The 26,160-nt window shown below is 34.5% G+C and overlaps 1 protein-coding gene across 2 annotated transcripts in view; it reads left to right on the top strand.

Annotated features, from left to right (window-relative positions):
* The window catches only part of RIPK2 (receptor interacting serine/threonine kinase 2), a 29,664-nt gene extending 5,279 nt beyond the window's left edge, over positions 1-24,385 (top strand). The window contains exons 2-11 of one of the 2 annotated variants that reach the window (XM_026013319.2): positions 13-166; positions 2,463-2,618; positions 9,784-9,941; positions 10,632-10,681; positions 11,578-11,739; positions 16,602-16,687; positions 19,890-19,979; positions 20,628-20,721; positions 22,340-22,495; positions 23,102-24,385. In XM_026013319.2, coding sequence (XP_025869104.1) covers positions 13-166; positions 2,463-2,618; positions 9,784-9,941; positions 10,632-10,681; positions 11,578-11,739; positions 16,602-16,687; positions 19,890-19,979; positions 20,628-20,721; positions 22,340-22,495; positions 23,102-23,439 — 1,444 coding nt within the window. In that variant the 3' untranslated portion in view covers positions 23,440-24,385. The remainder of the gene's footprint in view (positions 1-12; positions 167-2,462; positions 2,619-9,783; positions 9,942-10,631; positions 10,682-11,577; positions 11,740-16,601; positions 16,688-19,889; positions 19,980-20,627; positions 20,722-22,339; positions 22,496-23,101) is intronic. The other variant, XM_026013327.2, reaches the window with a different exon arrangement.
* The last annotated feature ends 1,775 nt before the right edge of the window (positions 24,386-26,160 follow it).

Raw genomic sequence — 26,160 nt, 5'->3', positions numbered from 1 at the left:
TTCTTTCTTTAGTGAAAGAAATGATGTTTTAAGAGAAGCTGAAATTTTACACAAAGCTAGATTTAGTTACATTCTTCCAATTTTGGGAATTTGCAATGAGCCTGAATTTTTGGGAATAGTTACGGAATACATGCCAAATGGATCATTAAATGAACTCCTACACAGGGTAAGTATTGTGCATTTCCAGAAGCTATGATTCTATTTTTGAAGCTATCTAGTGTTTTGGTTTTACAGATGACCAGATTGTTTGGAGAGATATAGATGAGTCAAAATAAGAATAATAGAAAACAATGGCAGTGGTAAAGTTACACAGTTTATGGCTTCTTTTGTGTTGTTAAAAATACCATAGAGTCAGGCCTCACATTCTGCAAGACTGAAGCTATTTTGTTTAAATAGCTTAAACTTCTTCCTGAAGTTTAAACTGAATTCCAGTAACCACATGTATAGTTACAGAGGTAGGAGAGGAAGAGAGAAAAGATAAACTCTGCACACGATATAATCATCTGTTAGTTAAGCCAGGTTTTATGTTAAAAACAATTTAGAATTCAAATTAAATGTTAATAATACCATTCCATAAAGTTCTGAATAGGCCAAGTAAATCTGACTCTGACTACCAAATACATCGGTACTCAATGGCATGAGCCATTTACCTTCTTGCCAAGGTACCAGTTACTCTGGCTTTGATTGGGAATCCCATCAGTAAGCTAACTGGAGGGGTGGGTCCTCATTCTTACCAGTAAGAAAATTTGTAGATCCTTATTCTCAAACTATGTATTTGCTTGATCTTATTAATATTACCTGCAGCCTGCAGTTTCTCTTAAGAAATCATTTTTTAAATTTACTTGGTCTATTTTGTGAGGGTTTAGTTAAAACCTGGTATCATAATCCGTAAAATCCTATTAGTAGATGCTCCTAAATTCTGATACTTCACAATGTTCTGTAAGCAAACAAGGGAGAGTGGGCACCACTGTCAGCCACTCATGGAATGACTTCCTCTTTATTTCTGAGTACATCACTTCCTATTAATGACGAGACCATTTGAGACAAGGACTATTGTCCGTGTGTAAGATTTGTATAACTATCACAGCAACCAAGACACAAATATCACTTAGCACAATTTCCTTTTTTTAAAAAATGAATATAAGCGTAAATTCGCATATTTTCTTCCCATACCCCAATACCCATTAGATACTCTGATATCCAAAATTGGAGCCCACTAGAAACTATAGAGCCTGCTTCAGGGGACTACCAACTCCCAGAAAGAATCATAGCATATAGAGTGAGCGTTCTACTACTGTCTCTATGATCACAGAGGCTCGTTACTCCTTTGAACTACATAATTTTCAGAAGAAAATTACCTTTGTACAAACTAAAAGATTCAGTTACTGGGATGGAGGTCTGTGTATAGCAGAGGAAGTAATGTACTACGTTTCTTTTGATTTCCTGTGTTGTATTATTAGAGTGGGATGTATCTCGAAGTCCTCTCCCCGACCCCTAGAAGAGTGCTGAAAAAAAAAAAATCAAAATACAAATGTAAACACCAGGTTAATCAGTAAACCATAAGCTTACCCATTCACAGAAAAGATTCTCAAGAACAGATTTGAGCTTTCAGTAAAACCATACTTTTTCATGTCATTTAGAATATAGCCAGTAGCTTGGTGCCTAATAGTTTAATGTCACATCTCCTCAAATTATCTAATTTTTCTGAGTATGTTCATTCTTCTGGGAAGCTACATAACTTTTATGTTCAGAAGTTCAGGTGAACATCACGTGTAAGTACCAGGAAATACAAATCGAATACGAATCATATATTTTAAATATGTCTGTATTACATACACTTAGAAATAAAGGTAGTCTTTTGTCTCGTTCACAAAAGCAAAACTCCCAAAGGCTAAGTGTTCAAGCTAGGATACAAAAGTTATATGATAAGAAGTAGGAGATATTCATGTTTAGTAGATATAATATGGTCATAATTTTAATTGATTTGATTTAATCATTGGACTGTTATAATAACTAAAGTATAATGTCAATGGGAAAAGTAACATAAATTTTGAATTAATGGTTGGTATATACTAGAAACAAACTTTGTGTATGTTTGTGTATGTACATATAGGTTACTTGATAAAAACCATAGAATGAGAGATAGGTGTGAGTATAGGTATATGTGGAAAAAAAAATTGAAAACTGTTAAATAAAAAAAGAAGAGCCAATAGCATGTGATTATATAGCCAACACAAACTAAAAGGAAATATCAGTACTATAAAATCATCATTATTTTTTCTAAAAGATAACATGGATGTTAAATAATGTCAAATTGATACCATGATACTATGTAATAAAAATAAACATGTCTTGATCTCTGTTTATACTGTATTTCCACGTGGAATATTTGATTTTCTAAATTGAAATGTAATGAATATGGTCACTTATTTTTAGTTTTGTTTATTTTCATGTATATGAAGAAAACAGAATATCCTGATGTTGCTTGGCCACTGAGATTTCGTATCCTGCATGAAATTGCACTAGGGGTAAACTATCTGCACAATATGAATCCTCCTCTACTTCATCATGACTTGAAGACTCAAAATATCTTATTGGATAATGAATTCCATGTTAAGGTAATTACTTAAAAAAAAAAAAGTTTATCTGCATCCTTGAGATGAATAGTTTTAAAGACTTCTTAGAGTTTTTTTCTCTACCTAGCCAATTTAATCTCTCTCCCTTTTCCATAGCCTGTAATTCTTTTTTTCGGTGTCCCTTCTTCCAGCTGCAGTGGTTTAGTTATTCCTAGACTCCAGAGGCACATAGAATCATGGTACAAATTACAAATTCATTTTGTCCTTCACTGAAATTATCAAGTGAACCTTTTTTTTTTTTTTTTTTAATTTTGCAATTATAGATTCACAGGAAGTTGCAGTGATAATACAGAGATCCAGTCAACTCTTCACTTAGTTTCTGCCAGTGGTTACATCACACCTAATTATAGTACCATTTCACGTCCAGAATTTTGACATTGGTACAATGCATGTATGTAGTTTCTGTGTTACTTTATCACGTGTGTGACCATCACAGCAATCAAGATACAGCACTATTCCATCACCACAAATATATCAGTCATGCTGCCCCTTTATATTCACACTCAATCTCCTCCCTTCCAATATCCCTAACCACTGACAAAACCACTAATCTGTTCTCCATCTCTATGATATTGTCATTTTGAAAATGCTGCACGAATGAAATCATACAGTATGTGATAGTTTGAGATCAGCTTTGTTTCTTAGCATATCTTTGAGATCCATCTAAATTGTTGGCTTATATCAATAATGGGTTCTTTTTTATTGGTAGTATTCATGGTATGCGTATACCAAAGTTGTTTTAACTATTCGCCTACTGCAAGATATTTGTATTGTTTACAATCTTTGGAAGTTAAAATAAAACTATGAACAATCCTGTGCAACTTTTTGAGTGAACGTAAGTTTTCATTCCTCTAGATAAGTGTCCACGAACTGCAACTGCTGGATAAGGGTTTGTTTAGTTTTTTAGAAAACTACTAAACTATTTTCTCTAGAATATTTATAGTTTATTTTATTATTATAGTTTATTTTATTTATAGAATAATAGTTTATACTTTATACATCCTACCAGCAGTGTATGATAGACCTAGGTTTTCCCATATCCTCACCAGCATTGGGTATTGTCACAGTTTTTTATTTTAGCACTGTAAATAGTAGATATATAGTGTTAGCTTATCATAGTCTTAATTCCATTTTCCTAATGGCTAATGATGTTGAACATTTTCTCATTTGCTATCTATATATCCTTTTCAGTGAAATGTTTCTCCATGTCTTAAGCCTGTTTTCTAGTTGGATCCTTTAGATTTTTCCTATTGTGTTTAGAGAGTTCTTTAGATTTTTTTTAGATATGAACTCTTCATCAGATATGTAGTTCACAAATATTTTCTCTCAGTTGGTAGTTTGTTCTTTTCATCCTTTTAAGAAGGTCTTTCACAAAGGGAAATTTTCATTTTGATGAAGTCTAATATATTTGGGTTTTTTTTCCTTTATGATACTTTTCTGCTGTCATATCTAAGTAGCCTTCATCAAGCCATAGATATTGAAGATTTTCTTCTATGTTATCTTCTAAAAGTTTAATGTTTTACACTTAAATCTAGGATCTACTTTTTTTTTTTTTTTTTTTTTTTTTTTTTAAGGTTTTGTTTATTTACTCATGAGAGACACAGAGAGAGAAGCAGAGACATAGGCAGGGAGAGGAACAGGGTCCCTCCACAGAGTCTGATGCAGGTCTTGATCCCAGGACCCGGGGATCACGACCTGAGCCAAAGGCAGACAGTCAAACCACTGAGCCACCCAGGTGCCCCTAGGAACTACTTTGAATGAACTTTTGTATAAAGCATAAGATTTAGGTGCCTTAAAGGCACCAGATCCAATAGTGATTTCATAGTTTACCCTATATCTAACTGATGACAGAGTTTACCCTATATCTAACTGATGACAGCAAATAAAAAGTAGTTGCCAAGTAACTAATACTAAATGTAACTCACTTTATTTTTATATTATTTCGGTACACTTCTTATAATAATATATTTATTAACTGAAGATTACTGTAAATATCAAAAGGCATTCAAAGAAAAAAATCACAAGGAAGTTGGAACAATAGAAAAATTGGTACAAAAAATGTGAGAAAAGTTAAATAAAAAAAAAAAGAAACCTCTGTTAAAGGCACTTCCTCTTCCTAGAATAAAATGAGAGGGGAAAGGAAAAAAAGCAAACTGCCACCTCGGTATTACGAAAAAAAAAAAGAAGAAGGAAGGAAGGAAAGAAAGAAAGAAAAAAAGAAAAGAAACTAGTCTATTACATAGGCAATAAAAACCACACAAATAGAAATGCCTTCATGGTCAGCAAGTCCCTGAATCCTCACGTTAGACCCTTGTTTCCCAAGGGAGTTATCCTATGACCGGGGAGTCTTAATATCCATACTTAAATGATTGCAACATTTTCTTATATGATCAATCAAAACATCTTTCCCTTGTTTCCATCCATGGGTCCTAGTTCTCTTCTTTGTGATGAACTGAGGAAGTCCAATTCTACTTCCATATCACAGCCCTCTCAATGTTCAAAGACGGCTGTAATACCCCTGCCCCTCACATACACTTGTGTTTTGCTCTTTTCTGAACATCCATAGTTCTTTGAACCAGTTTCCTTAATATGTGGATTTTAATTGCAAGTGCTATCCAGATCCTTCTGTGTTTAAATCTCCATTAAATTTTTATCCTCACAACGGAACAAAATCTCCTGATGTGACCCCATTAATGTAGAGTTAAATGGATGTGTTTTCCCTGGTCCCTAAACACTTTGCTTAATACTTCATGATTCATTGGCTTTTTTTTTTTGGGGGGGGGGGGGTTATATCACAACATTTAAATTGGGCTCAGCATCAACAAGCCCTGAGAAGCTTTTTTGTTCAGATAGTGTTGCTTAAGCCACATCTCCCAATCATGTACTTTGCCAGAATACTTTCTGGACATTATCTTGTTAGATATGAGTAATCACTTCAGCCTCTTAAGATCTTTTTCAGTATTATTTCTGTAGCCCAAGGGCTTCAACTTTGTCTTCCAGCTTTGTGTCCTCCTCAGATTTAATTAGCTGGTTTTTGTATCTTTAAGCCATGTTTAAATATTAACTAGTACAGAACTCAGATCAGTGTTCACACCACACAATATGGTGCTCAGAACCTTCCTCCAGGTCAATATCAATCCTTAACCAGCCCTTTTGGAGAATAATCATTAATTTTGTTTCAAATACTTGTAAGAGAGCTGTTAATACAGCCCATATTTTTCCATTTTGTCCTTAAGAGAAGACCTTGCTTGACTACCTTCCCACATGTCCTCCTGGCTTCTCCCCCCACCTTCTTCAGAGTGACAACTCCCTGATGACCCAGCCAATTCCTCTGTGTCTTTGTACCTTGATTTATGTTTCTTCATATTATTTTTCACCATCTGTCATAATTTTATTAATGTGTTTATTGACCGTCTCCCCCAATTAGACTATAAACCCCATGAAGACTGAAATTTAGTCTATTAACCACCACCTGCTCAGTGCGTGCCATATTGAAGCATTAACTAAGTACCTATTGAATAAACAAATGAATGAATTCCAGATCTTCTGTATATACCAGATAAGCCCGCTAACTTAATAGTCAAGCATGTTATATAAAATGACAAAGTGTTTTATAATATGCAAACTGTTTAAACATTTACGCTTTGACAGTGCTACTGCCGTCAAAACAGGAAATGAAATTGGTCATAATTTTATTCAGTAAATATTTATGGAGCAGCAGTAGTGTGCAAGGCATTGTGCCAAGCACACAAGACCTGACGTTGATCACTGATCTGATGTGATTTGTTTTTCGTGAATTCCTGCTGATACACCTTTTATTAAATTTTCTAAATTTTTAAAGCAGAGATTAAGAATAGTCTCTATCAATAAGTAGATTTGCAAAGCCAATATTATATTTTTCCTTTTTAAAAGTCAGAATAGCACTTACTTTTCTCATATTCTGTAGTACCTCCATTCTGTCTCACAAAGAGCGCTAATAGCACCATAGAGGTACTTGCAAGTATTCTTGGTAACCTGAAATATGTATAAAATAACCTGAGATTTGCACTTTTTAAAGCCTTTCAATGTCCTTGGACTTTACCTTCTTCATCTCAGTCTGGAAACTATACTTAATAGAGAAAACAAAAGCAAAGTAATAAATAGGGAATGATTCCTACTTTCTTCTTTTCACTGATCAGCAGGATGTCCTTGGTCTTTCTTTAATATGAATAGAATTTAGAATAGTTTGAGTTTGTTTAGTTTTTATAATTTTTATTACTCTCAGTACATACAGAACTGTGAACTTTGTAATACTATTCCTATAAATTAGCGGCATTCTTTTACATGCAACTTACGTGTCTCTACTTGTTACTTTATAAATGTCCCTTTAAAAGTCAAAGTTCATCACTGACTCATGGAAAAGTAGCAATTACTTAATCTACCCATCTTCTTCTTTAAATGAATTGCAAAATATCTTTAAAAATACTTAATGAAGTTATGGGTAGCCCAGGTGGCTCAGCAGTTTAGCGCCTGCCTTCAGCTCAGGACCTGATCCTGGAGACCCTGGATCTAGTCTCACGTCAGGCTCCCTGCATGGAGCCTGCTTCTCCTTCTGCCTGTGTCTCTGCCTCTCTCTCTCTTTCTGTGTCTCTCATGAAAAAATAAATAAAATCTTTAAAAAATAAATAAAAATACTTCATGAAATTAAATGGAAATTTACACCTTGCTATCATTTTCTGAAGTAAGTTTTCTCACTGGAATGTTGACCAGAAACGTTATCTGAAAGGAAAATATTTACTCCTGATTAAGGTCGACTGATAGTTTTCTGCTTTAAAAAGAATACATTGTTTGATTATCTGCCAAGTGTCCATTAGTGTACCTAAGATATAAATGAACCAGTGATAGACTTCTTTGAAATGAAAATATTTATATATGCCATATTTGGTTTCTCTGCTCTTCTGTTGGTCCTAAGTGGAAACCAGAATACTTCAGGATTATTCTTCATAAATTCTTACTGATAATAACTTTATAGTTATTTATAAAGATATAACTTTATAGTGTTGTAGATGTGGATAGTGTATGTAAATAAAAATAGCTATTCTAATAGGGTGCTAGGATTGTGGATGATTTTTATGAGTAGTGTGTTTTAATTTCCTCTAATCTTTAAAATCATCTTTTTATTTAAAAAGAAAGCCTTTAGCTTCAAAATGCATGTTAAGATCTTGTGTAGGTAGAATGGGTAAGTTCTTATTCTCTGTCGTCATGGCTGAAGGATAAATTTATCAAGACCTTAAGAAATCTTAGAACTCTTATTCCTTCCCTCACATTATTCATTTTTTTCCTTCTGTCTGAAGATCCAAATTTAATGAGTCATGCCTTTCATAAGAATATTTGTAATAAAGGGGAAAAGTGGATTTCTACATGAAAACCAAACTAAATCAGCTCATAGAGAATTCTGATTAAGGTTTGTAGGTCAGGTTTGAAAACAAAGATGAAAATCTTGGGTGAAGGAGCACATAAGGAAGCAAGCTCAGGAATACAGTTTCCGCAACGCTGTGTTCAAACCAACATTTAGCCCAGGAATTTGCAAATTATGGTTCAGGTATAAGGTGAGACCACATCTCAGATTTTTTTTTTTTTTTTAGCATTTTTTCACTTGCGGCATAAAAATAAACTCTACTTATCATAGTAATGCATATTATTCTAGCAACTGTAGTGCTGATTTTGATTTTAGAGGGTAGGTGGGAAGAACAGATTAAATTGAGTAAGAGCAACCTATATACAAAACATTAATAATCTTAACACATAAGGATCACTTATTATGTGATACTACTATTCTGAGTGCTTTGCTTAGAACAAGTTGTTTAATTTTCTCACTACAACCCTGCAGTGTAGATGGTGTTATCATCCCCAGTTTGCAGATGGATAACCTGAAGTGCAGAAAAATTTAAAAACTTGCTCAAGTTGACGCACAGTTAATTAAGCGGTAGAATTGGAATATAAATGTAAATAATCTAGGTTCTAGAACTCATGTTCTTAGCCACATGGTATATTGCTTTTCAGAATCAATCCAGCTCTTCATGTATGTATCGGCACCATGTTTTCTCTTGGTCTTTCCTATTTTTTTCCTTAGACTTCCCTTTTATTTTAATAATATATGAAAAAATTCATATAGTCTATCTCTTCTCTTTAGTGTGGGGCCATAATATTTTTTTATTATCAAAATCGTCTAAACACTAAGCAAATTTTCTTCTACTAAAACTAGCAGAAAAATATAAGGGCCAAATAATTGAAACACAAATGGTATGCCGGATAGAGTTCATTTCCCTCTGTTTACCCTAACTTGTGTAACGTGAAGGTCTAAGTAATTTAAATTTAATGCTTTTAAAGATTTACTATACCCTTTTGTCTTTTAAACACTGTTTCTGTTCTCATATCCTGTCTTCGATTTTTTTTTTTAAAAAAGAAGAACAAGGAACCTATTTGAAAGGTTAGAGAGTTATAAGATGTTGTGTGACATCTGCACAAAATTTATAAGTGAAGCAAAACTATAGAGGATATATCAAAAGTATAAAATGTCACCAATAATTCCTTAAGCAATCCTTGCCATAGACATAAATATGCTTTATATGATTCTTTTAGGGGCAAGCATAAATCATGTAATAATGACCTCTGCTATATTAGAATTTTACTGACCTCAGAATTTAAGGTTACTGTTTTCAGGACATCATAAATAAGAACATATAAACCTGAGTTGCAAACAATGCCCAGGGGCACGCATATTAGATACCAGTAGTTTAGCAGCTCTGTGACGTGTAGCAGCATATGCCGCAAAACTACTTGTCTTAAAAAGTAGTATTTGGTATATATGCTCATTCAGAATTTAAGACAAAAAATACTGCTGTTTTTTAAAACTCAGCTTCCATTTTAAAATTTGTGATATGCTGAACTTCAGGTCAATACGTATTACTTCTAGAGTTACTAGGCTCAGCACTCAAGAATTTAATGTATTAAGAAACTGATACAATACGTAGAAATAAAATATTAATATAGAACCTTTTCTCTGCTCTCATACCTGAATACAATGAATACAACCAGAGTCAGTTCTTGGTTTTTTTAAAGGAAAAAAAAAGGTTTAAATTCAATTATTTACTCTTTTCCCTTACAGATTGCAGATTTTGGTTTATCAAAATGGCGTATGATGTCCCTCTCACAATCACGAACTAGTAAATCTTCACCAGAAGGAGGGACAATTATCTATATGCCACCTGAGAACTATGAACCTGGACAAAAATCACGGGCCAGTGTCAAGCATGATATATATAGGTATAATATATTACTTTGGCTTGTATAAAAACAATATTAATCAGAATTTTGAAGCTGCATTTTAAAGTGTGATTTTTAGTCTTGTGTCTCATAAGTGTGATAAAAATAGAGGCCACAGTGGTTAATATTTTTCAAATTAAATTTTTTTTAATGATGTAAAAGTAGCTGAAAGGAAGGCATCTTTAAAGTGTATCTTGTTGTCCTGTCAATTTATAATATAGTACTAAAAGGTTTTTTTCTTACTTGACATTGACAGAGGAGGAAGGGAAGCTGTGGTTAACAGTTAACACTACCAAGGAGACAGTACTTAGACCAGAAAAAAAAAAAAGTCAATAGAATAGAGCTACATGAGGCCATCTTTTTTTTATTGCTTTTTATTTTGTGTGAATAATAGAATTGTGTAGTTAGAGGTCATTAAAGAATCATCCTATTATCCTTGTCTAGAACTTCAAAATTTTATTGCAGTAATTTGCTAATTTTTCAAATTGGATTAATTCCCTTTCAAAACAAAACCGTATGTAAATATTCATCATCTTGGTTGTATATGGTGATTCTTTATATAGCATTTCACTACCTTATCACTTGCAAAAATGATATCTCCACAGTCAACTTTTAAAATCAGTGCTGTTTTAGTTTATTATGCATCGTCAGTTTATAATGTCTTCTATGTAATATTTTTATCTTAAACAGCTATGCAGTGATCACATGGGAAGTCTTATCCAGAAAACAGCCTTTTGAAGGTAAGTGTACTTTCATATCCTCATTCTAGATGACTTCATGTTGGTAGGCCGCATCCAGTACTATATAAATAAAACCTATCTTATTTTAAATTTGCCTACCATTCACTTTTTGGAAAACACGCTATGAAAACAATTTATCAATTCTGAATCCACTGTATATTGGAAACTATACTGCATTAAGGGTCAGAAATACGTAGAGTCTAGTACTTGTTCTGATGGTACTTACCTTTGTGATCAAGCCACTAAATCTCTTGGGTCTTCATTGTTTTATTTGCAAAATGAAAATTTTGAATTTTTATTTTTAAGATTCCTTCAGGCTCTAAAACTCTTAATTAGAAAATTTAATTAGTGCTTTTTCCATAACAGCCAGCAAACATTGAAGAAGAATGTTTAAGTTTTCTGATAACATTGTCCATTTCTTTATTTTGAGGATTATATGGGTCAGCTTGCTGTGTAACAACCTTAGAATCTTAGTAGCTTACAAAATAAATATATATTTTCTCATTCACAGTAGGTGTGAGTGGCCACTCTTGGCTATGTGAAGTTCCACTCATTTCTACTAAGGTCTTTTCTATTCATAGCCCATTGACCAAATCAGACATATGACCAAGCTTAAAATTAATTAGGTGAGGTGAGGCTATAAATACCACAGAAGCAGACAAGTCTGTCAATGACAGACTTGTCATTGTCTATGTATATATATATAAATGTATATATATAGAGAGAGAGAAAGATATATATATATATCTTAAAATTTTAAAAATCTTAGGGGCGATGCATTACTCCTAAGATTTTAAGTTTCCCTCATTTTCATTTGGTTGACTTTAGAATATATTTAAGTAATATATTGAATCATAATATATTTCTAATGAATGAAATATATATTTTTTTGACAGAAGTCACTAATCCTTTGCAGATCATGTATAGTGTATCACAAGGACATCGACCAAACACTAATGAAGAAAGTTTGCCACTTGATATACCTCATCGAGCACTTATGATCTCTCTAATAGAAAGTGGATGGGCACAAAATCCAGATGAAAGACCATCTTTCTTAAGTGAGTATACAGTTTGATTCAGGACTTCTTAAATTTAAAAAAAAAAGTGAATATACTATGAATAAGATATTTCTTGAAACATTACACAAGTTAGATGGCAAGCTTAAAGTTCCTCTTTTTTTAAAATTCAGTTGCTGTTTTTATTTTATGAGATGAGATTGGAGAGATAAGGAGAGCCAGTTGGCTATCATAAAAAGGTTAGATCCAACTACAATGGATCATTGTTAAAGTGTGTTTTATATGGAAATGACATGACCTAATTTAAGTTTTGGAGAGATCACTCTTGTTGATATGTGGAAAATTGACTTAAGGGCAGGAGTGGAAGCAGAGACCAGGTAAGAGACTCTCACAAGAATTTACTAAGGTGGTAATCCTAGATAGAAAAATTAGATAGAATTAAGATTTATTTCAGAGGTAGAACAGATCATCATCTAAATGTAAACCTAGGTGAAAGTTTTTATGACCTTATGTTAAGCAAAGAGCTCTTATATATGACATCAGAAATAAGATCCATGAAAAAAATAGAATTGGGCATTAAAAAAAAAACTGAAAATTTTTGTACTTCAAAAGATGATATTAAGAAAAAGTGAAAAGATGAGATGCCTGGGTGGCTCAGGGTGTGATTCCGGGGTCCTGGGATCGAGTTCTGCATCAGGATCCCCACAGAGAGCCTACTTCTCCCTCTGCCTACGTCTCTGCCTCTCTCTGCGTCTCACATGAATAAACAGATAAAATCTTTAAAAAAGAAAAAAGTGAAAAGATAAGCCACAGACTAGGAATCCTCTTTCTAACTGAAAAAGCAGTGAAATATATTTTTCATTCAAAATCTGGGTCCAGCGCACATCAGTACTATATTTAAAAACTTAAAAGTTGCTTGTAAATGGATTCAAGTTTTATTTATTTCCCAGAGCTACGTGGGAGAGTTTATATCTCCTTTGTCCCAGTGCCACTTCCAAATACTCCTTTTCTTTTCCATTCTCTAAAAATCCTAGCCCTTTTGCAAAACCATACCGTTAGGCAGGACCTCTCTACAGACTTCCTGGTTTTTCCCTGTTGTACTTTAAAGACTTTTGGCTGCCTGATTCACCCTGCATTGATCAGCACTGCTGAATACTTACAGGAGCCTTCTGCACGTGGCAGAGCTCTCTCTCTCTCTCTCTATTCCTCTTCTCTCTCTGGTACTGCCCTGTGCACTCTGTCTGCTTTGGTCTACCCCGACTCTCAGCCCCATCTCTTCAATCAAGTTTCCACTCAAGTGAGAAGTGAAGCCTCGCCTCACTTCCCTCTTAAGCTGCAGCTAGAAACTCAGCACAGAAAGCTTGCGAAATCATAAGGCTCACCTGATTTGTGTCCTGTCTCTCAGTGATCGCTGTCCTTTGTTGCCTGGTATCTAGGATCTTGAAACCCATTGTGTCATGTTGGTTTTTTTGTTTTTTTTTTTTTCTAGCTTTTTTTATTGTTTTAGGCAGAGTGGCAGATAAAACCCTGTTGCTCCATCTTGGCCAGAAGTGGGAGTTATTTATTGGTTTTCTCTTTAAAGTAATGGTCAGGGCAGTGGCTCAGTGGGTTAAGTGTTATAAGCAGCTGCCTTCGGCTCAGGTCACGATCCTGGGGTCCTGGAATCAGGTCATGATCCCCGGGTCCTGGGATCAAGCCCAGCATGTCGGGCTCCCTGCTCAGTGAGGAGTCTGCTTCTACTCCTTCCCCTCCTCTTCCTCATGCATGCTCTCTTTCTCTCAAACTCTTTAAAATCTACTAATTGCCAAAACTGAACACTAAACACTACTTAAAAATTCTGTAATGCCTGGGCAGCCCCGGTGGCTCAGCGGTTTAGCGCAGCCTTCAGCCCAGGGCGTGATCCTGGAGACCCGGGATCGGGTCCCACGTCAGGTTCCCAGCATGGAGCCTGCTTCTCCCTCTGCCTGTGTCTCTGCCCCCCCCCCTCTCTGAGCCTCTCATGAATAAATAAATAAAATCTTAAAAAAAAATTCTGTAATGCTTCTCAAACACATCGACTACATTCTCACAGATCAGCTGTTCTAAATGTATGGTACAAGGACCCCTGGGGTCGTTGGTTTCTGAGACTTTGAGAAGAATTCACAAAATCAGAACTGTTTTCAAAATAATAAATATTGGGACACCTGGGTGGCTAGTGGTTGAGCGTCTGCTTTCAGCTCAGGGTGTGATCCTGGGGTCCTGGGATCGAGTTCTGTCCGCATTGGGCTCCCCTCGAGGAGCCTGCTTCTCCCTCTGTCTGTGCCTCTTCTCTCTCTCTCGGCATCTCTCATGAATAAAGAAATAAAATCTTTAAAAATAATAATAATAAATACCAAGATTATGTTTTTAAATTCTCTCTCATGAGTGAAGTGAAGCCTCGCCTCAAAAAAAAAAAAAAAAAAATGACACAGTGGGTTTCAAGATCCTAGATACCAGGCAACAAAGGACAGCGATTACTGAGAGACAGGACACAAATCAGGTGAGCCTTATGATTTCGCAAAAAAAATCCACATAGTGGATTTTTCCAGAGGCTAGAGGTATGATGGTTTTATTGCTCCAACAAATAATAGAATGTGTTCTCATATACTCTGATGTTTTAAATTTTTCTCAGTTTTAATTTGTAACATAGTAAATATCAATAGATATGACCCACATATACCAAAGCTATTTGCACTAGTCAATAATTTTGAAGACTCCTGAGACCTAAAAGTTTGAGAATTGCTTCCTTCTATCTGTTGATCATCTTGTAGTATTGTAGGAGACACATAAGGCCTATTCTTTATGTTCCCAAAGTGATGGTGAAATTCTATTATCAGTCCCCAAGAAGGAAAGTATAGGAAGAACATTTCCAGCTTCTACATGCCCCTCAGCACACTTCCACAGAATTACTTCATTTATTAATTTTGGAAAAAAACTGAGCATGCTTATCTGGTCCCTTCTCAGTTTTTTTCCTTCTTTTAGAAGTCAGCCTGTCTAAAGGATGCCTGCATTTACTGCTCCCCCATGTGGAAGTAGATGAGGCTTGTGGCTGAGTAAAGCTGTGAACTCTTTCCAAGCCCATTGGCTACAGATCTAAAGGTAAATCCTCCCAATTATCTTTCCCAGTAATAAAGATTGATACTTTGATCATCATCATTATTCTAGGTCTTTTCTCGATAGATTCTGAGCTTAGGAGGAGAATACAGGGGTAATATCTTAGTCTCCCTCCTTAAACCTCCTGCACCCCATGCTCCATCTTTGAGCTGATCACCTCTTCTCACACGACATTGAGAAATTAAAAACCATGAGAGAGTACCACTACCTGATAGTTCCACTACCGCATCTACCATCTTAGTTGTGCTTGTATCCATCTTTCCTGCCTTCTCTCTTTTACAGGGAAGAGAGATCTCTTTCACTTTTTATGGGAAAGAAGTGTCCATATACTTACATAAATGTAAATGTATCACTTGTGCTCTGGGTACCATCCCCAAACCGTCTCCAGCTTCTGTTCCTTTATATTCTTGCTCTACTCCTTGCAGTGCCCATCTCAGCCTGTCTGCTGGATCATTCAGCTGTCATACATAATCCTTTACTATCTCCTATCTATACAGGAAAAAAAATCTCGACTCCATCATATGTCAGGTAACCACCTCATTTTTGGGCTCCCATTCAAATCTAAACACCTTGTAGGAATTGTCCACCCTTGTTGTCTCTGCTTCTTTCCCTCTCATTCAGTTTTTAACAAACTTAACATCAGTCTTCTGTTTGCCTATCTCTACTAAAGCTACATTGTTGGCATTACCAAAGATGGCAATGTTAGAAAATTCTGCTCATCTTTCTTGGTTTCTCAGAAGATTAGACATGACTGTTCCCTCCGTGTAACTGGGCCCTTTACTATCTACATACTACCTATACTCATGACCTAGGTAATCCACTCCAGACTATGGCTTTATATACCATCCATATGTTAGCGATCCTCAGTTTTATATCTGGAGCCATGGTCTCTGCTTTCAGCAATAATTTCATATATTATTATAGTAGTCGTAATTATGCTTTTTTCTATTTGTTGGCTATTATGAATGATGCTACTATGGCTATGGCTGTTTATATACAAGTCTTTGTGTGAACATACACTTTCATTTCTTAGATTGCTACCTATGAGTTGAAGTGCTGGGTTGTGTGGCAAATTTATCTTTCATTTTTAAAAACTCTCAGATATTTTCTAAAATGGCTCATCATATCTTACATTCCCATTTTCAAATGGGTTGTCCTATTATTGTTATATATTCTACGTAGAAGTCCTTTAGCAGATACGTGATATGTAAAAAATGTTATCCCAGTCTGGGGCTTATCCTCATTTTTCTTAACAGCAGCTTTTTGAAATGCAAAGGTTTTCAATTTTTTTGAAGTGCATTTATCAAAATTCTTTTTGGATCCTGTTTTTAGTGTCATATCTAAAAATTACTTGCCTAACTCAAGGTCATGAAGAATTTCTCCTATGTTTACATTTAAGCGCATGATCCATTTCAAGTTAATTCTATGTACGGTGTGAGGTAAGAGTCTAAATTTGTCTTTTTTCATGTGGATATCCAGCTGTCCTAGCACCATTTGTTGAAAGGATGATCCCGTTCCTATTGAATTGCCTCAGCAACTTTGTCAAAAAGCAATTGACCATAACTATAAGGGTTTATTTTTAGATTCTCAAGTGTATTTCAGGATATGTATTTCTATATGCATATAACAAAGGCTCTTAAGAGGGTTGAATATCATCATTTTGGGGAAAAATTGACGTAGAGCCTTATCAGTGAAATATTAGCATTTACATTTTTGCAATTTAATGATTAGAGCAATCTGAACACATATAATTTTTTTTTTTTCTTATTTAGAATGTTTAATACAACTTGAACCAGTTCTCAGGACATTTGAAGAGATAACTTTTCTTGAAGCTGTTATTCAACTAAAGAAAACAAAGGTAAATTACTAAATAAAATAGTGGAAATTGAACTTAAAACAATTCTATATTATTCATGAAGATTTTCAGCTTGTTTAATTTAGTTTTCTTCTATATGCTTTTCACAAATATCAGCTCTACAGTATTAGGGTGATAGAGCTTAACAGAGACTATGAATACTGTTTTCTCTCACCAAAAAGCTTTTCCATGTCTTTGAAATGGCCACTTCTTGATTTCAAAGGCATTTCCAGAACTCCCATATATCAGATGTAAGTTTAAAATGTGTAATGAATGCCAGTTATATATAGTGAATGCCCTAAATTACTAGGGCTTTTTAACCTATAGTTCTTTTTTTTTTTTAACCTATATTTCTTAAGCTAAAGTTTCAGTATATATGGACTAATAGAAGTCTGGGTTCTTACACTTCTTTTTAACCAAAGTTCTTGGGTTTTTAAAGATTTATTGCCAAGTTAAGCTATAGAGTTGTATTAATAATTGAGGCCAAAATGTGTGTTCTTTTAATGCTTTATTTTATTTCTGTTTTCCCATTCAGACACTCCATGTTACATAAATCAAAGCAACAGTTGATACGAATTACTTAGAACAATTTTCTTATTTACTCATTCTGGCTTTTATAGATCATAACAATTGAAGGGACCTATTACTGCACAATTTTCTTAATACTGTCAAAATTTGTTTAAAAAACAACTACGGCCCTTTAGGGACAAAGTAAGCATAGTTGAGCACTTGCTGAGTGTCATTAAATTGCATCTGAGATATAATAAAAATAATCAATTATTAACCAAAGTCTTGAGTTGTGAATTAAGCATAGTCTATAATTTATATATTATTAAAGACATTGATTGCCTCTCGTGGTTTGCTGAACCTTTTGACAAAACCATTAGTTTGAAAAGGAAATACATGAAGAAAACAACTACCTTTAACAAAACTAAAAATTGATGATGGTAGTATTAGTACCTGTTTTCTGAGAAACTAAAGAAGAACTGTGTTTTAATTATTTTGATAACTTTTAACTGGACCTCCCTGCTTCTGAGTAGGTACAGTCTTTTCTAGAACATTGTAGCCTCTCCACTTCTTAGTAGCTACAAACTTCTGTAATTTTTTTGTTTTGTTTTGTTTTATCTGTTCAGTTCTCTTTTCTCTCCTTAAAACTGTCTCTTCTTCTGCCAAGCAAATCTGGATAGAAGAATTTGTTCATAAAATGGAAGAGAACTATTCCAGTTTTTTTTTTTGTTGTTGTTCCCTGAACAACTGAAACATTAGGATCTATATTTAACAACTGAAACATTAGGATCTATATTTAACAACTGATAATTTTTAGAAGAAATTTAGGCTTTTTAAATAAAGTCAAGTTTCTGAAAACCAGGATGCCTGTTGGCTCATTCAGTTAAATGTCTTCCTTGGGTTCAGATTGTGATCCCTAAATTGTGGGATTGAGTGTTGTAGAATTGAGCGGGGCTCTCTGCTAAGCGGGAGCCTGCTTCTCTTTTCCTTCCATTTTTACCCACCCCCCAATTGTGCCCGAGCGCTCTCTTTCTCTCTCTCTCTCTCTCTCTCTCTCTCTCTCTCTCTCTCTGTCTTAGAGGGGGAACGGCAGTGAGGGAGGGAAGGGGAGAGGGAGGGAGAAATTTCTGAAAATTACAACCACCAGTTACAGTGACTTGGGTTTTTTTTTTTTTTTTTTGAGGTTCCTACATTTTTTTCAGTTCTTTGAACCATGTCCCATAATTCGTGTTTTTACAGACAGCATTTTCTACATCTTAAGTAATAAAAACTGAACCAAAAGAAGTTTTTCCTTAATATTATATTTCATTTCTTTCTTGGGGTTGACTTACTCGTTCATAAATAATTTGAATTATCATAACATCAGTTATGAAAAATGATGTTGCTAACTCAAGGATATTGCATTATCAGGAAATGTTTCAATAAATATAAAAGCACAGAAAAACCTTCTATAACAAAGTCCTATCCAACGAATAATTCAATAGGTTCATGTAAAAATATATTTAACAGGGACGCCTGGGTGGCTCAGTGGTTGAGCATCCGCCTTGGGCCCAGGGTGTGACCCCGGGGTCCCGGCATCGAGTCCCACATCGGGCTCCCTGCATAGAGCCTGCTTCTCCCTCTGCCTGTGTCTCTGCCTGTCTCTGCGTCTCTCATGAATAAATAAATAAAATCTTTTAAAAAATGTATTTAATAAATCTTCATTGGACTGCTTCGTACAAATACTATGCTGGGTAGATTATATATACAGATGAATAGTATTTTTTTGCTCCTAAAATACCTTACTCATGTAATGAAGCAAACAGTCATAAGTATGAATAATGGAGGTCTGAATGTAGCACCCACCAATTTCTAAAGTTCTAAAGTTATGTTGACATTATGTTGGTTTAGAGAAGAAAAACATACTGACAGGTTTGTTTTTTAAATTACTCACTAGTGATGGCAGCTAATCTAACTGGCTTATAGAGACAGAGTAAATCACTAAATGATTTTAGTACAAAAGTATAGCATATAAATAAATCATCTGCCTAATAGCTAGCATTTACTGAATGATTGCTAAGTAATCTTAGGACTTTTTTGTTTATAATCCTCCCTGAAGTAATCCTGCAAAATAGGTATTCTTATTTCTAGTTTGCAAATGAGTAAACTGAGAATAAGTCTTATGCCTAAAATCCAACAGTTAGGTATCCTAGGATTCTAAACCAACCTGATTGGCTACATGGTCCCCATAGTTCCATTAGGATACCCTGTATCCTTTACTTACTCCATCCCTCAGTTTCTTATCTATAAAATGAAAATAATACTTCTACTTACCAGCACAGTACCTAAAATAGAGTAAATGCTTCATAATTTTGATAGACACATATACTTACACAAATGAAATTTATTAAGTACTTAGCTTGTATCAGACACTATATATTCATTATTTCACTTAATCTCTAAAACAGTCCAGCATGTTTAAAGATAAATTTGCTCAAGGTAACCAACTAATGAAAAATGGGATTCAAAGTCTGTTTCTCAAAAGTTACTACTCCTATACTGTTTCTACCTTTACGTTATATATTATAGCCTCAAATGATTTAACTTTACTTTCCACAGATTTTTTTATAAGCATATGAAGTATGTTAAGTAGATTGTACTTTACTCATATAATTTCCTAATCACTTCCAACTAAAGAACTTGTATGCATTCGTTCCAGTTACAGAGTGCTTCGAGCACTCTTCACTTATGTGACAAGAAGGAAATGGAGTCTTCTCTGAACATACCTGTTACTCATGGACCACAGGAGGTAAAAAAAAAAAAAAAAAAAAAAGTTGATAAACTCAAAATGTGAGAAGAATACGAAAACTCATTTAGTCTTAATTCCTTCTTCCTGTATATGTGGGAAGCTAAAGCCAGGGAGAGATTTTAGGATTCATCAGGTAGCCCATGGTAATCTCCATTCCAAAATCCAGCACTCCTATTTCTCACGCCACTGTTTATCTCATTGAGTCATACATAGTCCTTGCTTCTTTGTTTGCCATTGTCATTATTTCATATAACGAATGGTGTTCCAGTGTGGTCCACAGGCAAATCATTGATTACATTTTTACCATTATGTTTATGCCGCCTTACATAGATGTAGACTAGCTATAATACAGCTTTGTCCTTACCTCTTACAATGATTAATGAAGGGAAAAATGCCATTTGCATGGCTAGCTACAAGGAGAGATTTCTTTAGTAGCACTCATTCGTATTTCAAATTAATAATTTCTCCCAAGAATATATAAGACTTGTTATTTTATATATATGTTTCTTTAATTTTGTAAGGTGTAAGTCGTAACCGTTTTTTATTCCTTTTTTTATAATAAACCAAAAGCAAGAACTATTTAGAAACTCTGTAACTTTAAAAATGATTTTCTATTCACCTGAATCATTTATCTTCTATTTACTTTAGGAATCGTGTGGATCCTCTCAGCCCCATGAAAATAGTGTTTCTACTAGAGCCTCGGAATCCCTGTCAGCTCCTCAAGATAATAATTTTTTATCTAGTACGTAAATTTTTCAATCAGTAGTACTTGCAAGTTTTCTTTTTTTTTTTCATATTAAGCAGTTATGTTTGCATGGAACGTGTCTTTCATCTGTAGTCGTAACTCATTTTTTAGAAGTGTCAGAATCTAAAGATGAGAAATAATAGTGGGATGTTCTAAAAATACATTAAAATATTGAAGACATTGTCTTAGGCTCTGTGAAAAGATATATAAAAATATACCTTTTAAGATAAGAGAAATGTTTCTAAGTAACCATGGTATGAGATAGACAGTGACAATAGAGTCTATAAGAGCTATGGATGTAGAGCTGTGGTAATACACTGGAAAAGTAATATTTTTTACAAAGTATTTCACAACAACTTTGTGAGGGAGATATTCCTCATTTTACAGATTTTTAAGATCAAGACTTCCTGGATCACATAGTTAGTAGCTGGCAAATCCAAGACTTGAAGCCAGGTCTTTTGATAAATATTTTCATGTCACTCCACCATGTTGTCATCCTGAAGAAATTGTTTCTGACAGAAGGTTGGACCTATAGTTATAAAGATGGGCATTCCAGGCAAAAGGAACAACATAGAGCCACAGATGCAAGTGAGTAGTTGGATTTAGCTGGTAAAGAGGATGAATGAAAGGAGGTAAAAGATCAATAGGTGGAGTCCTATCATCCCAAGTTCTAACATTAGGCTGAGCTATTTGGGCTTTTTCATGTGGGTAGGGAGCAACTATTACAAATATTTGAGCAAGGGTGTGACATGATAAATGTTGTTTTGCTTTATAGAAAGATTCATCCTAGCTGGAATATGTAGACTATTTTGGAAGGAAAAAGAGAATGGAGGTGGGGAAACCAATTAGTAGACTGTTGGTCTGTTACTATAGTACACAGGAGAGATTCTGAGACCTGATTCAAAGTACAAGAAGGGAGAAAGGATGAAAGAGATGTTATAGAGGACACACTGAAGGACTTCATAGCCTTCTACTTGTAGGAAGGAAGAGGAAAAAAAAAGCTGAACAATAAAGGTTGTCAAGCCTGGCGACTGGGAGAATATTGGTGCTATTAACAAAAATAGGTGAGGAAAGAGGTTTTAGAGTTAAATAAATAATCAAGTTTTTAATTTTTTTGTCAAATTTGAGGTTCTTAGCGCATATGAGGTTGATGTCCAGTGGACTTTTGAAAACGTCAGGCTAAGGCTCAATGAAGATAGAACATTTAATTACGTAGATGGGGGAAGAAAGCTGACATCTGAGGCCCTGAGGTTGAATAGGATTATACCAAACGAGTATAGGAAGGCACGCATCATAAATAGATTTAGAGGACACATTTAAAGTACAGAAGGAGGAAGAAGACACAGAAAACATTAGGGATCATGTGAAGAAGTAAAATCCGATGATTTATGATTCACATACAACAGACAAACATAGACATGAGGTAAAAACATTGATTATAAACCCTCTTTTGCTCTAAGATGTATTTGCCTTTACAACTAGATTTATGAACCAGCTTTAATAACTGAAAATTTAAAGACAATACTATTTTCCAAATGACCAGAATGTTGATATTTTAGCTAATAGGAATAGCTAAGGACTCTTCTACCCCTAATGAAGATGTTGTGTTTTGTAGGAAAAACTCAAGACTTTTCTCCAGTGTGTCACTATCCAGTAAATCACAGTTGCAATAGTAACATCTCTGCAGCTCAGAAGTGGACATTTTGTGATCACAAGACCACCCCATGTGCGTTAACAGTAATAAATCCATTCTCAGCTGAGGGAAACACAGGTAAATATTTAACACTTGTAAATGATGCTCTTTACCTTACAACTGTACGCTCAGTAGATTTCCCACACAGTTAGTTTTATTCTTCTTTATTTCTTCAACACAATAAACACATACCTTCTTAAATAGAAAAGCACTTGTAATCCTAGAAGATATGAGTGCTGACATGTGATAATAAGCCCACATGGTATACCATGAACATCTATCTAGGGAGGGAGGTGTGACTTAGTATGTTACTAAAAGTGAAGTTTTTTGTTTTTGTTTTTGTTTTTAATAATAAATTTATTTTTTATTGGTGTTCAATTTGCCAACATAGAAAATAACACCCAGTGCTCATCTCTATGTATAATATAGATTGGGTTTTTACCCCCATAGATTTATAAACATATAAAAGGACTTTTTCTGGGAAGGGAACTGAAGGGAAAAGAAGAGATAACCCAAATATCTGAGTGTTTCCCAAAAATTAACAGCATCCCCCAATTCCTGTATTCCCTATTAGCATAATCACAGAAAGTTAGGTTTTACTCCTCATTATTTCTTTTTTATCCAGTTTTACTCATAGCCATAGAGCTGTCCTCAACTGCTTTGTTATCCTTTGCTCTTCTGCAGAGCGATTACAGCCTGGCATAGCCCAGCAGTGGATCCAGAGTAAAAGAGAAGACATTGTGAGCCAGATGACAGAAGCCTGCCTTAACCAGTCACTAGATGCTCTCCTGTCCAGGGACTTGATCATGAAGGAGGACTATGAACTCGTTAGTACTAAACCTACAAGGACCTCAAAAGTCAGACAGTTACTGGACACCAGTGACATCCAAGGAGAAGAATTTGCCAGAATTATAGTACAAAAGTTGAAAGATAACAAGCAAATGGGTCTTCAGCCTTACCCGGAAATACTTGTGGTTTCTCGATCACAACCTTTAAATTCATTTCAAAATAAAAACTTATAAGTGACTCTTTTTCAAGAAGAAAAGTCTTTCTATAAGAGGTTATTTTATATTTCTGTTGCCTTTATCATATCGTTTTTATAAAATCCATATGAATATTAGAAGTTTTAATTGAAGTTTCTTCTTCAGGTTAATATTAGTCTTCTTCCATAACATTATAGTATGTTTTTAAATTAATATATTGGAAAGTTTGTGTTTTGCTACATAGTTCCATTGTTTTGTCTCCTTGGTTAATTGAAATTATTTTTTAAATGTAATAGTTCTCATATATCACAATGCCTTGAGGTGTCATGCATTGCTCATGGAAGCCATTTTCATATTCACTTTCCTTGTGGATGATTTATTACTTGTCAAAGATACAGTTTGGCTTTTGGAACTTTAACCTTTATACTCAAATTAGAGTTAGTGCACCATTTCTAACATAGAGTGCCAGGTTCAAATCCCCTCCAAAAGGTTATGCATTAAACTTGGTTATCCAGATTACATTTTTTAAATCTTCTTCATTGAATTCTTAAAAAAAAAAAAAAGTTTCAAAGGTAAAATGATACAAAGGAGATGAAGAAAAAAAATCTTTCAACATATGTTTCTGCCCTCATTTCTAACCTCAGCTAGCAACCAAGGTGACTAAAACTTAACAGCACAATGTTTATCCTTCTATACCCTTCTTCCTACTGACATGTATATGCTCATTTGGGAAAGGGTTTTTCATTAATATTATTACAATACATCATACTGCAACCTAATTTTTGCACAGCCTTCCAGGTCATGTATAAATCTAACTCATTCTTTTTAACTGCTGCATAGTATCAAGGCTGCTTTTTTATTTTTTTAACTTGTTCAAGTTTAGCCAAAACAATAATGATACAATGTGAAGTGGGGTTTGTTTGTTTTGTTTTGGTTTGTTTTGGTTAACAGCTTATGTCACTAAATGAAAACTTACAAGGCATAATTGGTCTTCTGAAAATGTTTATTAGTAATGTCATCAAAAACCGTGATGCAGGATAAATTTGAAAGTACAGACTTTCAAGAAGGACCAGACCTACCGTATGAAAAAAAAGAAGAAGAAGAAGAAGAAGAAGAAGAGTAAAAATGACCAGAAAGCATGGGGGCAATTAGATATTTTATTAAAATATTTAGTATTTTAATCTCCATTTGGAGCTTGACATTAACCTGTGGTGCCTCATTACTGTGTCTCTGAGAAATATGGAAATTAGTAGGGAAAAATAGAAACCAATTAAGTATATGAGTTATCATATCTCTTATTTTTAAAGTGTTAGGATAAAGATTTAATTTGGGAAATAAGTTGAGAAGATGGGATCGTTTTAGGTAGTACATAGACAACAGCACCAAATAACATTTAAGTCAAACAGTAAGGAAATTCTTTTCAGTTCTTCTTTGAGCCTTTTTAAATAAGTAAAGGAGAATGTCACAATTGTGCAGTGTTCTTTTAATACCCCCTTGTTAAGAAAGATAGACTTCAGGCTCAGAACTTAAGAAACAGTATTTAGCCAGAATTTTATAGTTTTTTTTTTTAATTGTATTTTATTTGAAAATGACCTCCATGACAAACGGTACTAGTTTTGTTATTTATAATATATAAAGTTTCATTTCATAATATTCAAACAGAAAGATAGTGAGAAATACCAAATTGTACTACGATATGGGAGTATGACAGCAATCAGAAGTAGTAGGATGACATTAAGATTAAGTCACTCAAGGAGGGGACTTAATCTATAATTATTTTAACAAGCTGGTACTAAATAATCTGAAAGTGGCGTTCTTTGCAGTATATTTTAAAAGAATATTACCCACAAGTGTACTCCACAGAGCAGCTGCATTAGCATCACCCGTAGCTTGTGAGAAATGTAAATTTGTGACCCCTACCTCAAACCCGGATCAATCTCGGATAATAAGGATCAGAAATCTGTTTTAACAAACCATCCAGGCCATTATCTATCTGTGCTAAAGCTCACGACTCTGTTTTAAGAAATGCAGAACTACACATAAAATAATTTCCCTTTAGGTTCACAGATCTGTGTTCCTTATGTCTGCTCAGGATATACAGTCTCCGAACTGAGGTTTGATTAGGAAATTTGACTTTTTTTTTTTTTTTGCATTCACTTGAATTCCCAAAACAGTCTTAGCCACGTTTTGCATTTTAGAAAGATGACTTAAATATGATAATCAGATTAGTAGATGGAATCTACCGCTCAGCTTTTTAAAGTACTTTAAAAGGGGGCAAACACTCAAATTACGACAGCATAAGACAGCTGATGTGGGAATGAGACAAGAAGCAAGACTTAATTTGCTGGAAGTTAGGCTAACGAAGTTGGCATCACTATGAAAGACTGGATGTGGCGGTGGCAGTAGCCAGCAGGGAGAGCTGGTTTCATCAGGTCTGTAATTCTCTGCTCACCCTCCCCACCCCAGTCAAATACTTAATTTCCTAATATATGAGGAAAACTTACAGCCAATTGGGAGAACAGAAGAATCGATAATCTTTGATGTTACCCATCCTCACAAACATCTCACTGGTCTCAGTAATGTGTTTCTTCTCTACAGTCTCAACTCCCATCTCTGAAAGCCCAGTCCCTAAACAATCTCCTGCTTTTTCTCTCCTTTTACTCTGGATCTTTTTTTTTTTTTTTTTCAATTTCAGAGACCCAGATTTCTTTTTAAAAATGAAATTCCTTTGCTTGGCTTGTCCCTTCTCCTTTTCCTGGA

The sequence above is a fragment of the Vulpes vulpes genome, chromosome 13, assembly GCF_048418805.1.
Source record: "Vulpes vulpes isolate BD-2025 chromosome 13, VulVul3, whole genome shotgun sequence".
Classification (NCBI taxonomy): domain Eukaryota; kingdom Metazoa; phylum Chordata; class Mammalia; order Carnivora; family Canidae; genus Vulpes; species Vulpes vulpes.
This window is presented reverse-complemented; position numbering and strand designations above follow the sequence as displayed.